Source organism: Ammospiza caudacuta, chromosome 1 (genome assembly GCF_027887145.1).
Source record: "Ammospiza caudacuta isolate bAmmCau1 chromosome 1, bAmmCau1.pri, whole genome shotgun sequence".
Lineage (NCBI taxonomy): Eukaryota > Metazoa > Chordata > Aves > Passeriformes > Passerellidae > Ammospiza > Ammospiza caudacuta.
In genome coordinates, this window is record NC_080593.1 from 15,318,916 (window position 1) to 15,344,875 (window position 25,960).

General features: G+C 37.2%; 1 protein-coding gene across 3 annotated transcripts in view; it reads left to right on the forward strand.

The window, feature by feature from the left end:
• ARHGAP12 (Rho GTPase activating protein 12) overlaps nt 1-25,960 on the forward strand; it is a 75,069-nt gene that overhangs the window by 34,210 nt on the left and 14,899 nt on the right. For 2 of the 3 annotated variants that reach the window (XM_058804072.1, XM_058804080.1), the window contains exons 4-9: nt 3,362-3,502; nt 5,043-5,123; nt 13,266-13,391; nt 16,597-16,671; nt 19,397-19,458; nt 21,061-21,142. In XM_058804072.1, the coding sequence (XP_058660055.1) occupies nt 3,362-3,502; nt 5,043-5,123; nt 13,266-13,391; nt 16,597-16,671; nt 19,397-19,458; nt 21,061-21,142 (567 nt within the window). Of the gene's footprint in view, nt 1-3,361; nt 3,503-5,042; nt 5,124-13,265; nt 13,392-16,596; nt 16,672-19,396; nt 19,459-21,060; nt 21,143-23,194; nt 23,318-25,960 lie in introns of all 3 variants that reach the window. The other variant, XM_058804064.1, reaches the window with a different exon arrangement.

Consider the following 25,960-nt stretch of genomic DNA (forward strand, 5'->3'; position numbering starts at 1 on the left):
TTTCTTTTCTGTTCTGCATTTGGGAACATGCTTCACACTCCACTGTTCATGTTCCTTTTTGGAACCTCTGGGTATTTAATCCAATATAAAGTAAAGATTGAGATCCAAGCCTGAGCTACAGGAAAATGTAGGACATCTCAAATTTTGTCTGATAGGGAAAGTTAGAGCTAATATATCTTAATAATTGTAAGTTGGCTTTTGTGCTAGCCTGAGTTATACTCTTTTAATAATAAAAGAGTACATGCAGAAGGATTAAAAGCTAGTTTCTACTAATTTGTCCTCAGAGGAGCTTGTGTTGTATTAGATAGCAAAATGGAAGGTGATGTAAAAACGAGAGCGGAGAGATCAGCTATTATAATATATGAGTAATATATGAAACGTGACATAGTTTAGAGTTGGTCTTTGAACTCTGTGATTAGGAAACCAAATTTTATTGGATAATTAACAAGGGTCAGAATTGTATCTTATTTGCTAAAGTAGCTGGTCACAGACATGGCACAAAGAAAACAGTAGTAGGTCATGACAGTTAAATGGATGTTATATGTTACATGGATGGGATATGGGGGAGCAGAGATGAAGTCCTATGGATAGGGGCTGTAAGAAGGTGTATAAGATTTTGGAATTACAGAGAAAATGTATTAGTGATTTGTTGATGTATCTGAGGAAGAAGTGTTTAACAGTAACTAGGAGGAATTTGTCAAGTGAAGTGATTTAATTAAGTTGAACTGTAAAAGGAATGAGATGTCACAATATCAGAGAAGACAAACCCTTAATACCTGGATAGGAGATCATAATGTGAAGGAGACATCCACAAATTACCCAACAGCTGTAGAAAAGCAATGGATTTTAATTGAATTTCAAAATGAGATTTAAATCGTGTCCAGAATGTGATTTCATTCCATGGTTTTTGTTTTAATATTAACAAATGGTAATAAAGGGATGGTAGCTTCCTTAATTAGTGTTCTTCCTGATTATTTTCACTTGCACAAGTAGTAGCAATGTTAAAAGCTAGAAAGGTGAAGTGATAGGAGGGACACAGGTAGCTGTTCCCAGTAAATGCATGGTGATGAACTGGTCTCTGCCCCCAGGAACTTTCTCTGTAAACAGAAGAAAGCCAAGAATGACAATAAGCAGCAATGCTATGGGGGACCTTTTCTGCAATTCTCTTTAATGTCACAACAAAGTTCTTATGAGGCACCTGTCTGCTTAAGATGGGTTTATTTAAGTGTGGGATAGTGTAACTGGGGATGAGACTTGAGATAAAGCACGAACAATATGAAAAAAACATATAGGCATTTAAGGCTGAAAAAGTGTTGAAAGTGAAATTGAAAGCTGAGGAACAAGGTTTAGCCGGTGTTCTCTAAACCCTGTTGATGCAGCTTTAGCAGCTGTTCCTGACAGCTGAGGGACAGGGAGTGCCTTGGCTTGGTAAAATTTGTAATAACTCAGGAATTCTGTTGAAGTTTAGGTCTGCAAATGTACAGGATATGAGTTAAACCATGCAGCACCTAAACTATTATTACATGGATGCCATGCAGATAGACACATTAACATTCCTCCTATAAAACAGAGGCTCTTCTAGGAGAATTTTCATTTTTAAGTCCTCTGTTTAGTTTTACCTATGTAGGGTGTTTCTGCAGTATCAGGAGTTGCTTGGAAGAGGCAAATAGCAATGTATTATATTATTAGGTCATAATCTCTATAGATAGTAATAATAAAAATGTCCAAAGTCTTCTACATTGATTTACCATATGTCAATGCAATTAATATTTAACTATTAAAACCATGTAAACTTAAGTACATGTATACAATATAGTTATCCTGTGAAACAGTAGTTCAAATGAGGCCAATAGCACCCTTGGCAACTCTTCAGTCTTAATTCTGCAAGTGTAAAAATGGGACTGAAGAACTCCCCCCACCTTGCTCCCTCTGCTCTCCTCCCCTCTCCACAGTGGTTAGGAATTGGCAGGTGAGAATTTCACATTGCCCCATGTGCAAGAGAGGTAGCATTGGTTAATCCATAGTTTACATGCTCACATTCTGTAAGCTGTAGAGGACATGTGCATTTTTTCATGTTCCTTAATTAATGGTCTAAAAATTTCCTGTGGGTTTTCCTGTGCTTGGTAAACTGGGTCATGTCAGTTAAAGGAGTGTGTGTCACATAGGTGCTAAGGTACTCAGAAAAGCAACACCAAAAACCTACACAGAAATCATTTGGATATGTCACTAAACATATAGTCTTTAAACCCTCTGACTTTTAAAAACTGGGGAGTTTCTGATAATTTAATATTTTTTGTAAGACTTGATTTTTTTTGGGAGAGGTTTTTTCCTATTTAAATTTGAAATTGTGTCTCTCTCCTGCCTTAGTTTTTCTCAAAACCCTTATGCCAGTGTTATTGAACCATATTATTTTATTCCTGTAGTTTCTGAGTAGCAGGGTGTCTTTAATGTTTTGCCTCCTGCTAGCTGAGGATCCAAGACATTGTGAAAGGAAATCTGCATAGAATTCCTCAGGAGACCACAGCACAGAGATGTTGTAGGAGATGAAAGGAGGGAGATTTTTTTTTTTGATGCATGAAGTGGGTGCTTAGAATAAGACTACAGTGTGTTAGCAAGGGGATGAACAAGGTTTATAGGGGTACAGAAATAGTTGGATGTGTGTGTAAAATCTTTTCTCTGCATTACTCATCAAACTTGTTCCTAGGATAATAATTGACTTCTACCTTCAGGAAACAGTTTTTATCCTCAGCTAGCTGTGCCTTGTGGAAGGCTTTGCTTTTGCAATGCTCTTTGTCATGTGCATCAGAGTTGGAAGGAGGAGAGTGGAAATTCATAATATTTTAAGATGCAGTGGACAAATACTGTAAAATGCTGCTATCTAAGAAGGTGAAACTGAAGTTTCAAGTTGCCCTTAATTGTTCCTGTGTTTCCAGATGTATTTGAAAAAAAGGGGAAGGATTTAAGTATGGAATTAGGGATGATGGTAGATGGTGGTAGAAAACTGAGGTAGCAGGGCTCCCAGGTTGTTTTTTTTTAAGGCAATGCAGATTACTAAAGCTAACTCTCTTAATCAGTAATGTAAATTTGTAGGAATAAAATTCGGATAGACAAAACCCCTGGAGTTTAAATTTGAGTAGTGAAATCTGATATTGTGGAAATTAAAAAAAATTATCAGTAAAAGCTAGTTCTGAAAATACTTTGAATTGTCTGCACTGTAAAACTGCATCTCATTCTCTCATATAAAAATGTGAACTCCCTGTTTTCATTACTATTCTCTTTCTAGTCAAATAATCTTTGATCTTTCAGATTTTAAAGCGCTTTCATTCTCAAAACTGCTTTGTATGTTTCTGACTACTTGTAGCATCTTTCATCAGAAGAAAACGACCACAGTTCTTGTTACAGCCAGTCAGATAGTCAGTATGGTTCTCCTCCAAAGGGTTGGTCAGAAGAGTTGGATGAACATGGTCAAACCTTGTATACCAATGACTATACTAATGAAAAGGTACTTTTTCCTTCTTCTCATCACGTGTTCTAAATCTTTCCCACTAATTCACTTCTAGAAATGAAACCTACATTTCAAAAGTGGAGAGCATACCTCACCAGTAGCTCCTTTTGTTTTTTCTAAATATGCATGAAGCTTTAGCAAGTGAACTTTTTTGCTTATGTATGTTTTTGTTATTTAGAAGAAGTTTTATTTCCAGTTGTGTGTCAGATTATATTGAATGAACATACCATGTATTATTTTTTAGTTCCTGCTCTCTCCCTTTCTTTTGGTTATACTTCAGGATTGAACTTCATACCAAAAAGTTTTTCTTACTGTCTTTTTTTACTGTCAAGAGCTGCTCTTGTCTACATAGATGTTTTTAAACTGAATGTAATGTTGCTTTACTACTTTCATAATTTCCTTTATTAGAGATTTTTCACTACTGCTTTCAGATGTAGACAAACTTCTTAATTAAACTGCAGCCATATCAGCAGATTTATGCCCTGTTTTTGCTATCTAATTGCTACTGACAACTTACTGGGCATGCCATAAAAATTTCTCCCACTTAAGATAAAATACAGTATTTGTTTATATTTGTAAAGCAGTGCATTTTCCAGTTGTTCACTGAAGTTGCATTTTTAGTTTTTTAAACTTCTGAAGTTCACTGAAACAGTACTTTGTTGTATTATAGCACCGCCTGTTCTTGAGCTGAATTAGGCAAGTCTTATTTGCAATAATTTTCAAAATAGTTGTATTTTTTTTGTCCATTTTAGAATTTTATTCTCTTTAATCAGTTTCTGACAAACATCTGTAAAGCACAGTCCTATGTATTAGCAAATGTGCAGCCTTCTTTTTTAATTCCATTGGGATTGATAAAAAACAGCCTTTCCTACCACAGTTATAGAAAGGCAATCTTGTGAAACCTGCTTGAGCCAAGAGCCTTGCTGTGAGTGTTTCTGTGTTTTTCTGCAATCACCTTGTTGAGTTTTGCTCATTACAATTCTTTTCTTTCTGCATGACCAGTGCCAGTTGTCGTGGGTTTACTTCTTTGATTGTGGGAGGTGCTTGTACAGGTTACAGAAATTATATTGTCTTCTTCATGATTTCTCTAGGGACTGCATCTCATGTTTCCACTGATGTTTTAAAAAAGTTGTTCAATGAGTGCGTAAATCTCTCATAGTATCAGCAGTTGCCTGTTGAGCTGCTTTTTTGTAATTTTATATATAAGATCCTGATGCAGATCTGATGGAAAAATTGTGCCTCCCTAAAATGACAACATAATGTTGAATAAGATATGGCATCTTAAAAAAATCTATTTATCACAATCTCTTGTGTGATATTGCTTTCTGAGGAGTTACAGAAGAAAAAAATCAGGATGCTGAAAACTGTTGCTCTTACTGCAATCTAACCTCAGTTAGTTAATGGAGGGTTGTGCATTAGACATGGCTGAAGTGGATGGCACTTAATTAAAAATTAACTTTAAATCTCAGGTCTCAGAGATTTTCTGTTGTGACTGTCACTCTGATTACATTTTCTATCATCACGTTTCTCTCTGCAGTGGATAAAACACGCAGATGAACAAGGTAGACCATACTACTACAGTGCTGATGGTTCCAGATCAGAGTGGGAGTTACCTAAGGTGAGTGACCTAAAAAAGAAACTTCAACAACTTGGGGCTTTCCTCTCTTCCTGAATATCTGTTCTGTCAGGCCTTTAATGTGAGGTATTAACCACCAGAGGACTCAGATATTGCTCTTTGTTATTTATTGCATTTTTGTGGGATTTCTGATTGTGAAGAGGAAAAAAATGTACTCAAGGACATGAAAAATGGATGTATATAGCTTATTTAGATGTCAAAGGAGATCTAGTGTCTTTGCTGAATTGAACAAAGGTTTTATGCAGGGCTGCAGAATGGCATCTGTGATTTTGGTGTGATAAAGAAAACCTGTATAGGAAAAAGGAGAAATCTTGATGAGAAACTGTTGTCGATTTTTGTAACCCTCCATAGTGGTTATACAAACAAGTGTATAAAACAAAAGTTTCAGCAGTTTTGTGGTATTTTTGAGGATGGGACAGTTTCTCCAGAGTTGTGTTCTGGTATTTATTAATGTTGTAGTGAAAATAGAAATTTGTAGAGAAGTGACAAGTCTGGGGACACTTGTTAGTCTGAGGATGTTTCTAATACTATTTAATTCTCATATTCACTTCAAAAAACTGGGCATTTGTCATATGGATGTTGTTATGTATGTCTTCCCTGCCATTTGTTCAAACTACATAAAAAGCTGTGGCTATTTAAAAAAACTGTTTCACACAAAATTGTGTGCATAAATATATGAAAAAGCATGTTTCTCCATTATTGTTTTATCAGTACAAAAATCAGTGTCTTGAGTCACTTGCACTTAGAAAGGAGCAACCTTAATAGGTAGTGCTTTCATAATACTTGTGAAAAAATATTTACATGAAAATTAGAAATTCAGAAGAAGCATCTGAAGCACTGAAGGATTGAGTTAGCTTTGAGAATTCTACTATATGTTAGTCTGATGTGTTAGGTAACTCAAATTTTGTAACATGTCTCAATGTAACCATATCATCTGTACTTATTGGTTTTTAAAGCTGTTTAGCATTTGATTAGTTACTGGATTTATTAGAAGTCTTAAAATCTGATAGACCAGGTTTTACCAGAAGCAATTATTACTTCTGTATGTATAATTGAAATAATTTTTGGGAATAATGTCATGCATTCATTCACTTCATTCTATGACTTATGCTGTGCAGAAAGTTTTGAAGAAATTGTGTTTCACAAAAATAGATTGAGTTAGGATTTGAATTAAATAGCAAATTGCCTTTAATCCAATTAGAATAAGTCACAAAGGTAATCCTGAGCCATTACCTGAGGTACATTAGGAGGCATAAGGGACTGCGTTCTAGTAGTTGTTTAATAGTACGTGTTATTTTAGTGATTCTAAACAAAGTCTGAATTCTGTTGTATTAGTAGCCACTTCCAAAATGAAACATTGCCTTTGGTTTGTAATTTGAGATCTGAAAGTGATCACATATTGATGCTAGAAATTTTCGTTGAAAATTATTTCTTATTCATTTGGGTGGAATGTACTTTTTGATTCCTTCTTGAAACTAGTAAATCTTGACTGGCAGCAAATATAAGGTTAACAGAAGAAAATGAGCAATTGACTCTTAGATTCAGAATCTTGGCTTTTAGCTTTAAATTCTGTGAAATAGTTTAAAAATTTCAACAAAAGATTAAGCTAGTTTATGTAACTATGTATTTGAAGATGTTATGCTTGTGAGTAATTAAACAGGATTGAAAATTAGTCTCTCAAAGATCTTCCTGAAGCTGGTTTTAAAGTACTTAAAATGAATTAAAGAACACTCAGACCACAAAAGTGCTTTGAAGAAAAATAATCTATGTTGAAAGTTCTCTTGAGCAGTGAGAGAAAAACATAGAAGGATCTCAGCATTGTTACACTTGCTTAAATGAAAAGTAAGTTACTAGGAAAAACCCTACTCTTGCTCAGTTTTTTTGTTTTGTTTTGTTTCCCCTCACTGTATTTAGCACAAATATTTCCTTCCAAGTCTTGTGAAAGAAAGTGATATAATAGCATGGTCATGTAATACTATAAACCAGAAAAAGAATAGAATCTTTTTGTTAGATGGTTCTTAATAATCTGGATTTCATTAGAACTAAGAATGGTTCAGAGATTTCTGGAAATAGCACACTAGCTGAGCTAATACTGTGACATTAAAAATCTTCAGAGTAATAGAATTAACTATAAATGTGCACATGCTTGGGAATAACACTCTGTTCTTGTATGTGTGTTAGAAATTGTGAGGGTATATGCTGGGAAGGGAGGACAGTTACAAAACAAATTACTTTAGACAGTCTCACAGAAAGCCCTCCAGTCATGTGGATTTAAATAACATCTAGGAATAGCTGGATGCCTCTGGCTAAAAATGATGTTTCAGATGCAGTGGCTTTGACAACTGCTGAAAAGTCTATTAAGGCTCATGATGAGTGTGACCCAGCTTTCTGCAGTGGAAGAGAAGAACATACTGAATTAATCTTTAAAATGGATAATAATATTTTAATCATAGTTTCTACTAGATCCTGCAGGGGACTGAGATTTCTCATCTGCAGTATTCTGCAGTATTCAGTTTTTGGTTCTTGCCAATTATTTAAAAAAAACCCAGCCAAAACAATCAAGCAACAAACAACCCCAACAAACAAGCAATTAAAAGTTAGATAATAAAATATGTTTCTTTCCTGTTTAGTAAAAGAATAGTGTCTAAATTCAGTTGAAGAAGGGCTACAGCCCTATTCCAGAAACATAGTTTTCTAATAGGAGTTTTATGACTTAAGCAAATGAGAAATCTCTAGTAAGGGTGAAGGGAATTAAACTCATCTCAGGAGTAAGAACTCCCTAATTTCTGAAGTTTCAAGAAAAGTTAACATATCAAAGTGTCAAAAAAAAAAAAAAAGGTGAGAAATTGAATAACTAGCAAAACGAATAGCTCAAATGAGATTTATAGGGGATAACCTAATAAAAAATAGAGATTACAAATCTCTCAGATTTTCAAAATGGATTCCTAGGCCAACATCTGACATAAGAGCATGATGCTTGGCCTACCTCTGGGCAAGCTCCCTGATCCAAGAGTAGCCTTTGGAGGAAAATGTGTCTACTGTAAGCCTCTGGAGTGAACTCAATTTTAGTGTTAATATTTGCAGACTGTGATATTGAAATTGCCTGTGTTCTTCTCACAGACTCCTGCAGCATAAGCTCTCCTTGCTGTATCCACAGAGGAAGGGGTAGCTGGAGGAGTTTCATTTTTGGCAATGTTAATGGAGCAGCAGTCTGTGAATTCACTCTGTGCACTGCCAGCATGGGGGTGAGCTCAGGGGCCTCAGTTCTGGTACTTGGTGAATGGTTTTCCTGATGGAGACCTGAAAACTGTCAGAGCATGATAGCTGAAAAAGTTACACTGAAACGGGGGGCAGGTAACATATCAAAAACATATCATACAATTAAATGGTGAAGGAAAGTAAATATGAGAACATGTAAATAAAACTAGGTTGTCTTATAGTAAATTTGTCTTGTTCTGAGCTGTGCTGCTGGATTTGAGGTTTACCCTGTGTGCTGGCATTTGAGTCTACTGCAAGTCAGTGCACTAGGCAGTTCCATCAGCAGTAGTGACATTCTTGTGCTTAAATTTGGGATTGCCTGGTGAAAGATGAGACAGCCTCAGTTGGTGCAAGGATCCAGGTGGTTTTTACCAACACAAGTTGTTAAAAAAACAAACCTGATTTAAGTATGAGAAGACAGTCATGGTTTTTCTCCTTTCTCTTTATTATCTGTATTTCCACTCTCAAAACCTGGTTGGATCTTCCTCATTGGTTCTGGGCTTTAGTTGGCTCCCACCTCCCCCAGCCTTTGCTTGGGCACACAGCAGGACCTGGCAATCAGCAAGGACTTGGAGCTGCTCATCAAAGATGAGCAGTCTTGGTGACCCTGAGGATTGATTAAAAGGGGAAGCAATGGATGTCCAAGACAGCAAAGTGAACAAAGTGGGTTATCCAGAGGTGTCTTTCAGTCACTGGTACGTTTGAGCTCGAGCTGCTTGTGCCATGGTCTCTTTCTGCCTGGGTTCTGTTCCTTCTGTGTGGCTGAGGCTCCAACTGCTGCCACCCTGACTTGTTCTGGCAGAGAAATCTTCATTCCCTAGAGAAAGGAAGGGAATGGAATCCCTTAAAAGGGCAAAAACAATCCTATTTATTTATGAAGGTTTAAGAAAAATGTGTTACTGATTTAGTTGATAAGAAAAGCAAAAGCTGTAACATAGGTGTTACATCTATCACAACAGCAAAAAAGCTTCTTCAAAGCCAAGGACAGTAGGAGCACTAGAAAGTAGTTTTGTTCTGAGGCAGCTTTAATTTAAGGAAGGTTCTTCTATTTCAGACAGTCATTTGGGACAACTGCAAATAACATATATGAGGGGCTAAAGGGTACTAGGATAGCACAATGTTTTTAAATGCTGCTATTTTGAATTTGATTGCAGTAAGGTTGTCTCAAATGCTTCACTTCAGCTCTTTGCCAGCTTTCAGTACTGGTTGCTTCTCAGTCTTTTCTCCCTTAGCCCACCCAGTTCCTTTGTCTGGCTGAAGATGTTGCTAACACAAACCAAGAAGAATCTTTTTTCTGTTTCTTCAAACTGACAGATCTGTGCTATCTCTGTAAGAATGGGGACAACTGCTACAAATAACTTGGAGGTGTTACATTTGTTTCAGCCACAATTAGGCTGGGACAGAGCCTTGAGCCATGCCATGTATCAGCTTAAAATTAAATAGAAGTCACTCAGCCAGTTCAGAAGGTTAGAAAATTTTATACTGCGGCAAAGAAAGCCTTTAAGTAGCTGGAGAAGGTATTGAACAAATTCAGCAATGAAAAGAATACTCTGTGACCTAAATTTACACCACTGGTATCCTTGAACTACAGCGAGAACTATTTCAAAAAAATCCCTTGGTGTGTGCAGTCAGAGAATGAACGATTTGCTCATGTGCCCCCTGTGTGATAAGAGATGCTCCCAATGAAATGGAGAGCAACCTGGGATGATGTGCCAGAGGGATTAGTGTATTGGGACAAATTTGAGTTTGGGGAGGATTTCCAAGGAGCAGTAGTGTGTAAATGTGGATTTTAAAAAGCTTTAGTGTTAGGAAGCAAACACTCACCCTAAGAAGATGCTGGTAAAGCACATGGTGTAGAAGGGGCTGTCCCACCAGGCAATGTGTAGTCTTGAATGGGTCAGTTTTATTGCAGAGGACAGCCTTGCCTGATCTCTGTCTTCAGGATCACACCAAGTCTTAGGCATAGAAAGCCTGGTTATGGTTATGTAAAACCAGGATTTTGAGGGAAGGCAAGCCCGACCTAGTTTCTGTTAAACAATGGTGAATACTGCAAATGCAGGAGGAGAGAGAGCAGCTCCTTTGCAGGTGGGAGTCCTGAAGAGATCAGGGAACTGACCTGAAGCTGTTCTGCAAGGCTTTTTGAACTGAGCTGGGGTGGGGCAGAGCAAAGGGCAGCAGGATGGTGTCACCCAAGCAGGGAAGCCTTCCTGCTCTGGCCACCTCTCCCTGGCCAGGGGACACTGCCTGGTCTAGAGGGTGGTGAGCTCTGCTGGACAATGCAGAGTAGGAAGCGGTGCCTCTGTCTCCCTCTGATTCTCTTTGGACATCACAGACCAATTCATGTGTTTTAAAAGTGGAGACTTGTCCTGAGCCCAGAAACACAAAACTTTATTTCCACATCATCCTTCCTCCCAGTGTGTTTTACTATTTATAATGAATAAAACAAACAAAAAACCTCTTATACATCTGAGAAAAAAAGATTTACTTGAAGTTTCTATTGTGAGAAAATGGGGCAGAAATGTCAAATGTTCCCATTAAAGACTTGTCAGTTTACCAACACTGTTTGTATCACCAATGCAAATTATTTAAGCTGCTAAGATGCATAGAGCTCAGTGTTCCTGAGTTGTTAGCAGTGCTTTGTTGATGAGCTCCATATACTGTTGCTTTGCTTTGTTGTTAAATATGCTTAGTAAAACTTGAATTTCATGTTACAGTTCCTTTTCTCTTCAAGGTGAGATTGTTTGTTAGAGAAGTTCACTCCTGTGGCTTGTGATAGTATCAAAGGTACCGTTTAAGTACAATCACCTGTGCCCATATCCTAACTTTTGAAATGTACTTAAATTCAAGATAAATTACTTCAAAATACATATTTGTTCATTCAATTCCTTCAGTTACTCAAATGGAAAGTGCATGGAAGATTTCCATAAATAATGTATACCAGTGTCAGTAATGTGTAAATCTATTTCTGAAATAAACAGTTCTGTTTCATAGCAAGAAATGTGTTGGAACTGCCCACCTAAGTGGGTTAGAGCTGTTGCAGGGAGTTCTGTTTGTTTCATCCTTTGTGATTTAGACACAGTTTGCTGGAAGTTGTTTAGATTTTAGTTTTGCTGGCAGGCAGTTTTGCTGCACGTTGCTCAGCGTGCTGCTGTGGTTGGGGTAGCAGGAGCTCTGGCAGAGTGGATATTTCCTCAACGAGAAAGCAAACCAGCACTAGGGTCCTTTCAGCAAGTATCACAGCTCAGCTTCTGATTTAACAAGGAGACAAACTGAGAGCTGGTTAAACCTCACCACTGTGGGGAAGCAGTTGTCATGTGAGTGCAAATGTGCTGAAGCCAGTACAAAGGCAGGCTCAGAAGTGACTTTCTGCAGTGACAGCCGATCTGTTTCTGTGTGTACATGAACTACCAAATTTTATTCTCAGTTCTGCAACATCCATTCACTTGGGAGTGTTTCACTTATCTTGTGCTTATTAAAATAATGTAACAAAACGCTAAAGTTATTTCACTTTTAAGCATCTGTTGGCTTATTGGAGCACTAACTCTGTTCATAGTAAAATACAAAGCTAACTCAAGCATTGTGAGTGCTATAGCAGTACTAATGCTGGTTCTTTATTTGTGCAATAAATATAACTGTATTATGCAATTTTGGTTAGATTTAGTGTTCATATTGTTTAGGTTAAACCTTGCCATGCTTTGTTGGTATGTGCAGGTATAGGTTATTTTGTCTTTGAACACCCGAGGCTCTGAGTTTATAGCAGGAATCAATATCAAAACTGTAGAACTCATTGTCCTTGCAGAGATTATTGCTTTAGCTAAAGGGAGACCTTCACTTTTCTTTGTTTTTTCCTACTTAGTGGATTCTAGTGCTTTACATCACTCCACAAATGCTGCCTTAAGTTTCTTTGTATGTGTGGATTTCAGTCTTTTGATACTGATTAAAAAAATGAGATTTTAGTAAATCGCTTAAAACCCCCATACATCGATGTTGTCTTTTCTTGGTTGTGTTTCCAGTATAACACTTTGTCTGAAATATTTTTAGAATTTTTTATAATGTATTGTGATGATGTAAAATGGCAGCACTATTAATGAAAAATATGCTGCAGTTGAGATCTGGTTAAATGCTCTGTCCTTCTCATGAACCTCACATTTTCTCAGCGAGTTTGCATGCTCTTGAGTTACTAGAAAACCTATGATAAATATGGTCTCTCCTTGGTTATTACAGCTCTGCTAGGTCTTAAAATTATTTCCTGCTAAATATTTATCTTACATGTTTATGGAATGTGTACATTTGTATATGGTAAGTACATTCCAAACCAGCAAATTATTTTATAAGCAATTTGATGTGTTTATTCTGTAAAAACAAGTCCTCACTCTCATGTCTCCTCACCCTAGGCATCCCAAATCTTTGGGTCAGAGTCATACCAGACAGTCATAACAATCTAAATATTGTTAGGATCACAGATTTTCTTACACAAGAGCTAGCCATGTGCTGTAGTTCTGTCAATGCAACATGAAGAGTGAATGTTTACATTTTGTATTTCCTGTAATTTCTTTGGTGGTTCTCAATACCCTGTTGGGGGTTGCAAAATCAGCAACATCTGCTGCAGAAGAAATCAAACACCTCTCTGCCAACTGAGAGTATTATCCCAACATGCCAGTCTTAGCTGCTGTTTCAGAGAGGACTACAGGAGAAAGGAGAATTCTGAAGACTAAATGCAGAATAAAACCAAGGCTGTTCTCACACACTTGGGTGGTGACATCAGAAGTCTGAAAGTTTGCACTGCTTAGGCATATGAGTGGTATGTCCAGGTCTTGTTTGCATGATTTAGATTCTATTTAAAATTTTATTTTTCTTTTTTTTTAGTATAATGCTTCACCACAGCAGCAGAGAGATATAATAAAGAGTAGGAGTCTGGACAGGAGGCTACAGGAACCAATAGTTTTAACAAAATGGAGGCACAGCACAATTGTGCTGGACACCAATGACAAGGTAGGAGCAAGTTATCAGCATGCTGAAATGCCACTTGTTTCTGATGTATGATGTATTTAATATGCCAGAAGTTACTATGCATGAATTTCTGAAATGTCATTTTTCTTTTGGTCTCTTGTATCATTGTGCATAACATGCAGCAAAAACAAAGGCTGTTCAATAACTTCACTACTGTTACTTTGTGAATAGTAGCTCTTTTATTGTCCTTGAAGTATTTTAACTAGCGTTAGTTCAGGGGAAAAGCTGTGCATGGTTACAGCAGGGTTGTAATTTTGTTTTTGAAGGGCAGAGGACAGTACTGAAAGTGCTGAAACACTTGGCTTTGATCCTCCACAGCTGAGCTGGTGTTTAGCCTGAAAAATGCTGTGGGTCAGTAACAACAAAAGCTGTTTTCTGCCCATTCCCAGGGCATGTTCTTTTTGGGCTGTACAGGAAGAGGTGCTGTTTAGGCCAGCAAGGAGTCTGGGCCTTTCCCTTGCTCTCCCTCTGCTTTGACTTTTTCCATTTCTGCTTGTGCTGGGCCATTCTGCCCGTGGGTCAGGAGAGCTGATGTGAGCTGAGCAGGAGGAAATGGGTGATGTACAGTGGTAGCATGGTTTCTGTGGCTTCACTGCAGTCCATCCCAAGATACCTGGAAAATAAAATAACTTGGTGGTGCTGAAATCTTAGCACAAACTTCTCAGAATGAAATACTTAGAAATGGCATTGTAAGTTCCCTTTTCCTAAAATTCAGAGAAAAAAAAATAAACCACTGCAGATTTGAAAATGTAAGGAAAGGCCTATGAGTGGCCTTGTGTAATCGCAGATGTCAAAACCAAACTTGAATGGACAAAACACAATAGTTGTAATGACAATGGATCTGCTGCCCAGAACCTTACTTGCTCGACCTGTTGTATCCATTTTAATGGACTTGCTTTCCATGAGTTGACTTAGCTCTTCAGAGCAGGATTTATTGGATTTGATCTTGAGCTTTTGAGTTGTCACTTTGGGATATATCATGTGTGGTGCTGAGGAGGCAGCGGGCCGTGCTTGGCTGGGACTTTGCACCTCTGGGCATTAATTCAGCTCCAGCAGTTCTGAGATGCTGCTGCTGCTCCTTTCCCCTCCCTCCTCCTCCGCCTCATGCATCCTTCTGTACTCAGAGTCTTGTGGCACTCCATGAGACACAGCCTAGATGGAGCCCTGATAAATCAAAGCTGAGTGAACACTTCTAACCTCATGTGCAGTTTATGCTTCACAGGTATGAACGATTTTGTTGGAGATAGCTTGAACTTCTGGCTTCGCTTTTAAAGGAAGACTTAACTTTTTATTTTTTGGTATAATATATATTGCTGTTTCCATTTTGGAAAAAACTTTATGTAGTGCTGCACTGAATGAAGAAGCTTTTGTAAAACATTAAATAAGAGGAGCTGTTTACATTTCTTCAAGGCTCAGAGTTCACATACTGAGAACTTAAACCTAGTGAAGCAGACATGAAAATGCACAAATTTTATGGGTAATAACCAAAAGAAACTCTATTTGAGCTGCATTTGTGAAGTCTTAAGTCAGCAGCCTAAAGCTCCTTTAACAGTCTCCAAACATGTAGGCAGCATGTGTTTTTTATTGGTGAGAAGAAAATAGTTTATATAGAGCACAACATTTGAGAAAATTTAAAACATGTAGTGGAGCAATAAACTAATGTTTTATGGAAAGACAAATAATTTTTAGTTCATTAATGCAGCTGTTTTATTAGCACTAGCAGGCACACTGTTAATATATTCTGCTTTAAATTAGTATGTGGAAAGGGAATGGTTCATTACCACAAATACTGGATTTCTTGTTCGAGAGTTGCTGTTGCTGTATGAAATCTGCCTCAAATTCAGCATGAAATAGAAAGGAAAGCAACTGGTATTTGTCTGGGTGGCCACATGAACCCCAAACTTTCTTTTCAGCTGTCTCCTAGGGAAGCTGTTTTCTGTTTATTTTCCTTATTTATTTTTTGCCTGGAAAAACAATGGAACTCAACTGTATGAAAATAGGGCAGTCAAAAGAATACCTGAAATGTGTCAGGATGAAAGTATGGGTTGCCAGGGCTCATGAGAATTTGATGATACCAAACATACTGGTTAACAGTTTATTGGCTGTGGCACATATCTGGATATAGCCATCGGCTAAAAAATTTGATAAGCATAGGAAAAAATACCTTCCTGGGAGGGACAATTGATTTTCTTAATTTGAAATTTTTTTTTCTTTGCAGACATCTGAAAATATGGAACATTTAGGCTGTTCTACTTAGGAGTGCTAAAGTTCTCTGTTATGCTACTAAAAGAACTAGTGGGTCACTTCTAGGTAGATTTGCAAGTGAGTTTTAAAGCACAAGTGTGCAGAGTGCTATGTAATGCTGCAAAAGCAAACTGGGTTTAGGAGAGCTATCAAGGGATTTAAAAAGAAAGAGGGGGAGAAATGTGTTAACAGTAGCAGAGAACAAGTGATGTTTTTCTTCCATTTGAAATTCTTTACCAGATTTTCAAGCAATGTGTTTGTGCAAGGCAATCATTACTTCAGAGGAAATGCACATGCCTTTTTTTCCCCCCCCTCAGATGGGCAATTTTTCTACTTTTCAGAGATTAAGTATTTTATTTTGATCTGTTGTTAACAGTTCAAAACAAAATACCAAATTTCTAGAGATTTTCAGTGTTTGACTATAAGGAGATTAATGATCATGAGCCACAAAAATTAATAAAGTTGGTATGTGTTTTTCTGTATATATAATTTTTTTCTGCTAATCTTGTATTTACTGACCGCACAGAAACATATTGTATTCTTTAAAATCATTTTATTTGTATATGGTATCATGTAATCAGCCATTATTTTAAATATACATTAAAATGTAATAGCAATGTCATGCAAAAAATCTATCCCTTTATAAGGATGAAGCCTTTGCTTGATGCTGATGCAGCATGTATTAACATCTTTTTTTCAAATGGTTATGTACTAATTAGCCCAGTTTGAGTGTTGTCTGTAAACCTTGTAAGAACACTGTTTAGTAAGTGAGTTTAGAATGTAACTGTCTGAGAATATTATGAATGCCTAAAAGAGGTACTTTTCTAATGTATGAGTGTGTTAAAAGAAAGAGAGAGAGAGAGAAAGCATCTTTAGGTTAAAAAAAAAATTGTATAAAAGATGATAACAGTATCTGTTGACATTGACTATTTGAATTTTATAGGAATCATCAACTGCTTCTAAGGCCAGTTTTCCTGAAAATGAATCATCTCCTTCTTCACCAAAGCATCAAGCCACAGTCAGTATGCAAAATGTTTAAATAAATAAGTAGATGTTGTAGAAACTGAGCTATTCATGATTAGAGAATTGAGGGCAAGCCTTCTTGTTCTTGGGAAAAACAATGGGATAAAACTATTTGAAGGCTTTGCATTTTAAAAGGAATGCATTACATCCAGCTCTGCTTTTGGGAAAAAATGTGAATGTCCTTGTTTTAAATGCAACTTAGTGATAGTAGGTTAAGTCAAAAATTCACTGTGGCCAAATTGTGCCTAGTGATGTAGAACTCACTTTGCTTCCTCCAACAGTCACATCTTCTTACATAGCATCTAGAAAATGCTAACAGTAAAAACAGAAAATTTCCCCTCTTCACAGAATCCCTCACTGCTAGTAATAGTTGACATCTCTAATTTTGGCTTGTGTGTCAGTCTTATTAAAGAGACATTGGGGACCTAGCATAAATAAACGGTGTCCTTTTGTTTTAGTAGAATAACTTCTGGGAAAAAAACCCCTTAGTCTGCTAAACAGCTTTTTAAAATTTCAGTTTATATTTAAAACATGACCATTCATTTTTAAACAGCAGGAAATGGATAAAAAACTTCTTCTTTTTTTTTTTTTTTAAATTTTTGAACTGTACTACAGTAGCATTGAAATAACTAACTTGGTCAGTTTTACCAGCCCTGTGATAGGAACCTCAGGGTATTAAAGGCACAACTTCTCCTGTTTATTCCTTACTCTGCATGCAGGGGAATAATTCTCTGGCTTAGTCCTGATAATCCATTCTCACACATTTCAAACAGTTTTTCACAGTAAAATAAACATTTTTTTATTAAGCAAGCGTATCAGATAACCTCACACAAAAGCAATTATTGCTGCATGTGATCTAATTTCTTTAAATTTGGCTCTGATCTTGAATTTTTGAAATTGTATTTTGCAGAAGAGCTCACTCCTGATTTAGGTAGCAGAAAAAACATCTGTATTTTCTTTAGCTGTTCCCTGGGATTCAAATATTCCACGGAAAGCTGGTAAATTTTGAGAATTTTGATCCTTAACCTGCTTTCCTCTTCTTTTTCCTGATTCCATTAATTTTCCCGTTAGTACCCCCTAGTGTTGCTGCAAAGTAGGGCAGTATGATCCTTGCTCTGAATAATTCTCAGGAACATCCCCACTGATTCCACTGTGAGTAACTGACAAAACCCATGATTTATTTTGGGGAGTGAGCACAGGTTGCTCAATCTCTGTGAAAGTTGGCAACAGGCTGTTCTGCTTGTTAAAAGGGTGCAATGCATGGGACTGCTGGTCCACATGGATCACAGAGTGATCTAAAGAATGGGATAATTCCTTTGTTTGGCCTTTTGGAGAGTGGATGAGGGAAGGGGCTCACTTCTTCTGTTGAAAATACCAGTTTTGGAAAATAATGCATCTGTCACTGGCTTGGAAAAGCATTTCAGCCCAGTGAAGATATTAAACTGAGTAAGAGCAGCAGTTACCACTGGACTGAAGTAACATCTGATCCACCAGCTAAACATCTTTGTCCTTGATAATGTGTCTTTTCTGTATTTTACGTGCTGGGCTTGAAACATGCAGGTAGAATTTTTAAAGTCCATGAAAAACAGATTTGTGTCTCTGATAAGAGTGTTGTCCATGGTATCCCAGAAAAAAAAAAAATCTTCAAAATTGTATTGTGCAGTTATGGTCTATTTAAATTTGAGATTGAGATGAAAATTCTGAAGAGGATTTATCTTCTATTTTCATTGTATCTAGAATTGAGGTCATTTTTTCATGATAAAACTAATTTGGATCCATTCCCTAGTTGATTGTTTCAACTATTACATACATTAGGAACTGTTAGAAGCTGTTACTGAAAAGGAATTGATGATAAAATAATTTAGCATTCTTTTAGCACCACTGGCTGGTTGGACAAGGCTGGGGTGTCAGAAAAAAATGATAGCTTTTCATACCTCATTTAAAGGTGATGGTTTAAGTGAATCTTTTTATCCTAGAATGCTTTTCAAACATTCCTTCATTTCATTATTTTTACACAGAGACTAGAAATACTTCAAATATTTGAAACTTGCAAACAGCCTTCTTGTTCAGCAGTGTTCTTCTCCCATCAATCACTGACTGGTGTTCCAGTTTTTTTTTTTTGTAGGCATACTAATATAGATGGTTTTCATCAACAAGACATAACTAAGTAGTTTTCCATGGGGATAGGAAGAAAAGAGGACATCAAAGAAGTGCTTCACTCTTCTGTTTTTAACATGAATATGTGAATTTTTTATGCACTTCAACCATGTTTTATTTAAAATATGAAATTATATTAAAATTAATAGGAAGAATTTATATGGGAATCTAGGCTAGTTTTTTGTCAGCCACCTCCTTTTCTAGTAAAGGACTACTATGGTATTATTATATTACTATTATGTAAATCATTATAAATTTTACGTTAATAATTTTCACTGTCTACTATCACAAATTATTTAATTTGGCTTGCCCAAAGAACCTTGATCTTGATGAGGGAAAGTTTTTTACCCTCTGAATGGTAATAAGTACTTTCCCAGAGGAATTTTGATTTTGCTGATCTCTGAATATTTAAATATGCTTAAAGACAGTTTCTTAAAGTTATGGCATGAGCAAAGATGGCTTACAGCCAGAAATGGATTATTTGGGGGATTGAATTCTGTGATGTGATGTTAATAGAAGCAGGTTTTCTTTTATATTTCTTATGCCTTACTCTTATCTTACAGGGTCAAGAAAAGTATGGGTTATTAAATGTGACAAAAATCACAGAAAATGGGAAGAAAGTTCGGTAAGTCTTGGACTTGAAAAGTGCATGTGCTTAGGGTTTATCCAAGGTCTTTTGTATTAGGACAGCATACTGGAGTTTGCAACTTCTTACTTTTTGTGTGACTTTGCCTTAGAGGTTTTCCTGTGTGACACAGCTTAACCTTAGCCCATGTGTTTGTCCCAGTGAGCTAAAGCTGAGGGACTGCAGAGAGCCAGAGGCTCATGGATCAGGGCTTCACACAGGCCAGCCATTTCCTGAAGGGGCATTGATGAGAGACAGCTCTTTAAAATGGGATTGATTCATTGATTGATTTACTGAAGAACAAGTCTGTATATGTTATAGTGTGCCTTGTTCCTTGGATAAAATCAGTGTAAGAGGAGCTTTCAGACTTTCACGTGCTGTCCTTTAACGTTGAAGGAGCATACATCCACGGTGCTCCTTAATTCTCCCTTCACTGTGCTTGTGAAGGCTTTGGAGCAGTGTTTTGCCCAGTGTCAGTCTCCTGTAGGTGACTGATCTAATTTCTAACTTTCCTCTGCATCCCAGGCAGCAATTTGCACTATAAATCATAATGTGTAATCAGGTGATGCTGTCTAACTGCATTTCTGGTGTTTTGAATCAATGGCAAATACTGCAGAGGTGTGGCATCCTCAGAGTTAATTGAGATTTGCTTCTTGCCTTTTCCCCCTTTTTTATTATTTTTTGGTTAATTTAATCTTTTAGATGTAATAGTGTGTTCTGTCTAGTTCAGTGTTTCCCAGAGTTGTGATACATGAAGCATGCTTGTTCTGAGGATTAAATAGCCAACACCCAGCTGTTGTTGTAGAGCCACCCTGACCTAGTCCAGTCTGGCTGGGCAGCACATCTGACCACCAGCCTGGCTCCTCAGAGTTCTACTGAGAGTTTGCTGGGGCTGGGTAGACAGCAGTGTGTGTGAGCTGCTGCTGGTGCAATGTGCTGTCATCATTTACATTGCATCTGCTGGAATCATTGATCTGGATTGTTGCACTGCTGAACAGAAAGATGCATCGTGGCCATCCTGTCACTTTGAGAGCTGCTAAGTAATAATTCATGGGCAATGGGAATTGATATTCAGGGCTTGTCAAGATTTTTTTTTAATAACCTCAGGAGGACAGGTCTGCTGGCATAAAATCAAATAGTCAGACAACTGAAACAACTTGTTCTTTCTCTTAATTTTTCAGATGTGTAGGAAGTACTTTTTTGCCAATATAAATGAGCTTATTACATAAACATGGGACAGTTGCATCTCAGATCAGTGAATTTCAGAATTATGCAGTAGTTTGGCATGTTCTGTTAAGTACACAGGGAGCTGAGCGTTTCAGATTAGCCCCTTTGAAATTATAATTGCATGGTGTTCTCTTGGTGTACTGCTTCTACTACTAATTAGCTTTGTTTGAGTTAGACTTTGATGGTCAGGCTGGGATTGTTAACATATGTTTCCTTCTACAAATATGATAGCATTTAAGACTTACTGATGCCACTAATGACTATATATGTGCTTAACTATATAAACTTACAGGTCAGCTGAGCAACAATGATCGATGGGTTAAATATCTGCTTTCAGAGTCAATTTATTTTATGTTTGTTTACAATTATTTACAGAAAGAATTGGATGTCATCATGGGCAGTGTTACAAGGGTCATCACTGCTGTTCACTAAAACCCAAGGAAGTGGAACCGGCTGGGTAAGCCCAGGAACAACCCCCACCCTCACTGAAGTGTTAGTCATGTAAAGCACCATAAACTAAAGCCCTCTTACTTACAGGGCCTAAATACCTATATATATATATATATATATATATACACACACACACACACCTGCACCTAATACCTGAAAAAATACCTGTGTAGAAGTTGGCATAAAATAGTTTCACGTAACCATAATGTAATTATTATGTAGAGTAAGAAGAAAACCAGATGTATGTATGTATTTTTGACAGGCAAGAAGCTGATAACATTCAGGTGTTTCTTAGGCTTGATACTTTAGTGTTCTTTACTAATGTGTTTGTCTAAACAGTTTGTGTGTTTTACCATTCTTGGATTTTTTTTGTATACTCCAGGTAATTTTGAATGTGATACATATAATAAAGAAAATAGTCTGACACATGGCTTCTTGCCTTGGCCTGTTTGAGCAATGCAGTGTTGTTGTCTTATGATTTAGTCTTTGTCTTGCTGGATTCCATATTTTGTTCTTGGTCTTCATAGCGCATGATAAGTACTTGTACTTATTTTGTTGTCTGATGAAGACCAAAGGAGAAACATCACACTGAACATGATGATGATTCAATTTTTTAATCACCTCTAGTGTAATAGCACTATCATTAAATTTGCTGTATTTATCCAGCTGCATTCCTGCATTAATAGGTATAGAAATGGCTCTTTATGTATGGCTTTCATTGCCTCTTTTGGAGGTCTGACATTAAACTGTGTGGATCCCCTCTGATAAGTAAAGACAGACCAGAGCCAGTGTTCATTATTTTCATGTATTGTCACGTGAATTCCAGCAAAATTGCCTCTTACAGATCTGTGCTGTCTTGCTGTGCTTTACTGGTCTTTCTACCTGCCTCACTTTCTCCTGTTGTGCTTCATTATGGATAATGAATTGGAATTGACAATTCTTTTCCATAGTATTGAGTTTTTTTCAGACCTGTAAATATATTTTTCCCCCCTTCTGTAGAAGGGGTGGCTGGAAGAAAATAGATGAGGATAGATAAATAAAATTTGGAGTAGAAGAGAATGAAAAAGGTAAAGCTGGGCAAGATGATCATGCAGAGGGAGGAAAGAAAAACAATAAAGATGAAAGGCATGAAAGAAGGTCAGTTCCACTGTATGGCAGGAAGTGAATTTTGGTCACTTCTGTGATTGACTTTTGCAGCCAAAGATCCAAAAAGTGTTTCAGTTTTAGATATTAATAGGCATATTGCAAAGTAAAAGTTCTGCCTATGTAGCTAGTCAAGTTCCAAAATCTCATTTACAGCTACTAATACTCTTAATTCAGATGTGGCTGTAAATCAAAAGAACTGTACTTTACAGCTGTATGTTCATATCATTAAAATACACAATGCTAAACTCTTCATGAATATATGATAATGATGATGTGTGCCCAGATTTATTATCCATAAAAGATAAGCTATAAGCAGAGTTGCATGATTTATGAGCACTAGTGTAAGTCATGTTATGCCAGATAGAATAATTTAAAAATAAATAAAAATCTTAACAAATAAATTTAAAATTAAAAATGTGTAAATTCTTTTGATAATTTAAGTGGAGCAGAAGTCCCATGGTCAGAATATTTCTGTGAGACACTATCAATTGTGTGTAGTGTAGAGCACTAGAGTAGGGTCAGCAAAATAGATATCAACAGTACAAAGAGAATAAAATGAAGCTGGAAATATTAAAAGAGAATCTCTCTCAAGAACCTAATGTTTTACACCTGCATGATCATAGCTGACTTTGTAGGTACGTAATTGAGTGTTGAGCACACACTCTTCTTGGTCTCTGTAGGCAATTAATTTTTGTTTTTTAGGTATTCAAAATTCCACCTCTCAAACTTTGTTCTGTCTCTATATTTTGATAAGGTGAAGTCAAGTCTAACAGTGTGACATATGATAAGAATTACATTTCTTCTTCACCTTATGAGAATATTTAGCATTCATCTAGTGATTGATATGACCATATCTTCTTTTTTTGTGCATTGTTTTTTGACTTCATCACTTTTCTTCCTTTTTCTCATCAAGTCATTTTGCCAAGGGGCCTCAATTCCTGAGCTCTTGCTCTCGCTGCTTTCTTCTTGGAAAAATGCTCTCAGTCATCGACCTGCTGTCACCTATGTAAACTCTGCCCAAGTTTCAGCTATCACTGTATGTGTTCTTGTTGCATGCCTCTTGTCACTGTAAGGCTATTTGCCACTAATCCTGAAAGTAAATTGGATTTTTCCAAGATTTCGTTTTGACACTACATATAACAGCTCATGTATCTTGTTTGCTGTTTTTGAAAGTCATCCAAGGTGCAGATTAACACAAGTTTATTGCAATAATCCTGTAATTGTTCCACTGGATCAAAGTAGAAAGTGTACCTAGTTCATTGGTGCTAGAATTATAATCCCAAATTTACCTACTATTTGAACCACTAGTGCCTTGACTAATAAGCAGCATGATATTCTGAATTTTTTAACAGATATTTTGTCTGATTCATTCTAACACAACTAATTTGGAATCTTTTTATGGTGCCTATGATACCTTTGATACAATGGTGTACATGTTATTTGATAATTCTAGCTGTAATGGGAATACCCCAAAATGTAAATGTTATGCATGAAGAGGTGAAAGGAAAAGAGAACAAGGATGTTCTGGCACTATTCCACATACAGAAAGCTGATGTAAAGTTGTAGGATTTTTATATGTAATTTAAGCATCTGTAGTTATGTTTTGAAAATGCCAAGCACAGAAGAGCTGCCTATCAAAAATTCATTAATTAACCTTGTGTTTAAAATGATGCAACTGTCTTTTTCTTGTTTGTGAAATTAATTGCTCTGTATGTGGAAGCCTGGAACAGATAACTTGTGGACAGTTTGGTAGCCTTGTAAAAGGCTACTTGTTATAAGGACATCTGGATGTTTTTAAAAAGTATTTTTCATTCAGTTTTTGGTGTGAATGAGATGTATTATTGTTAAAGTGACAGGGCTTCCTAAAGCAAAGAAAATGGCAACTGCTTAGAAGGATTCATCTGTCAGCTGTCTGTAATAGTGACATGCCCTCAGTGACAAGTACAGTGGTGGCAAACTAAGCCTGTAAACTTCCCAAACATCATGGAAATAGATGCTCTTCAAGATTCATCTGAGCAAACTCTTGTTGATACAGAACTGTGATTTTAGCCAAGGATGTTATGTGTACATTACCACAGTTCATCAGTATTGCACTGCTGATTATGCAGGATCTCACATGCTTTTGTGAAAACTTGATGGAATGCAAATAGCCCTATCAGTCTGATTTAAAAACAATCCATCATTTTGCTGTGACAATAAAGAATTTCCATCCCCTCCCCCCCTTTTTTTTTGCTTAAGCTGTAGTTTTGAAACTCCCCTGCCAGCCAAAAAGGTGCATTTCTCTCCACAGCTTGCTTTCCACAGGTATCATGGAAGAGGAGGGCTTGGAATTAGAGCATCCTACCCAACTCTTATTAGAAACAGAATTACAAGAATGCCAGGTGTCATTTGTACATCCAAAGTCTTCCAATAAATAATTTCCAGTTCTGTTTCCAAAGAGTGCTAGAATGTGTCACAGTTCAGACTGTGTGGTTTGTCCCTGTGCAGGCTTCCAGGACTTGGAGAAAATCCTGAAAAGATTGAAAAGGCCTTCTATTTATTGATGTCAGAACACATCTTTAAGGCTATCCTTAAGCTGCACAGCATCCTCTCTGTCTAAAGCAAAGAAAGCACCCTATTCTTTCAAAACAGTTACCTCTCCCATGCAACCAGTATAAGTACATCCCATGACTATGTTTTTGTCCAAAAAAAGGTGTCAGAAGTGACTGTGGGACAGCTTCATATCTAGGACAGCTGGCAGCACCACATATAGACCTCTCCCTCTTTCTGTCTTCCCCTGCTGCCCTTTCCAATATTCCCAGGCAGCTCAAAAGAGGAATCCAGAAAGAGTAAGGTGTCTGCTCAGTAAGAGCTGGATTTCTCTTGACTGGTGCTGACTAGGTAGCGCTGTTGAAAGCAGACTCAGTATCTGTGTGGCAGCAGATGCAAAAGGAAAGGCTTTTCTTGAGCTCTCTCAGCAGAACCTGCTGGCTTCAGGAGGGTTCAGTTGCCTTCAGCAACCTTTGTGTGCAGGTTGTGTGAGCAGCCCTGTGCAGCACTTGCTCCTGAAAGCTTTGAGGAGGGAAATGGCTGCTGGCATCTCATTTTCATAGATCTGGGAGCAGAAAAGAACCTTGACAGGAAAGCTCAAGGGAGAGCCTGCATGGTAAACTTAAAATGTCCTTGAATAAAAAGGTTGTGACAAGAATGTCATGTGTTGGTGTTTCAGAAGAGCTTTGCAGGGTAGCTGGGATTATTTGCTTGGGTTTCTCCATCCTTGGCTCTCACACAGCAGTTTGGCCAACATTTGAGTGAAGGAGTGGTAAAAGTCTTCTTTTTTTTTCCCTTTTGGCTTTAGTTTTTGCTTTCTTCTGTGCTTCTCTGAAATACTGAGGGGACTCAGGCCAAAAAGAGGGGTACAGTTTAAAGCTGGAGGTAGTGCAGAAATCTGTCAGGTGTGGATTCAGCAAGCTAATGTAGTGGAGGGCTTTTCTTTTGGTCAAAACAACACTGACAGGTGACATTTTTTTCTTGTTATGTGCTGATGTCACCTGTAGCACGTCCTGTTCTGTGAATCTCAGCATCATGTGGGCTGTGGTTTTAACTAATCACCCCCCTGCCCCAATCCTGTAGAGGACTTTGGCACTAGTTTCCTGTTCTCTTCAGTGCCAAACTCTATAAATTGATTTAATTTTTTTCC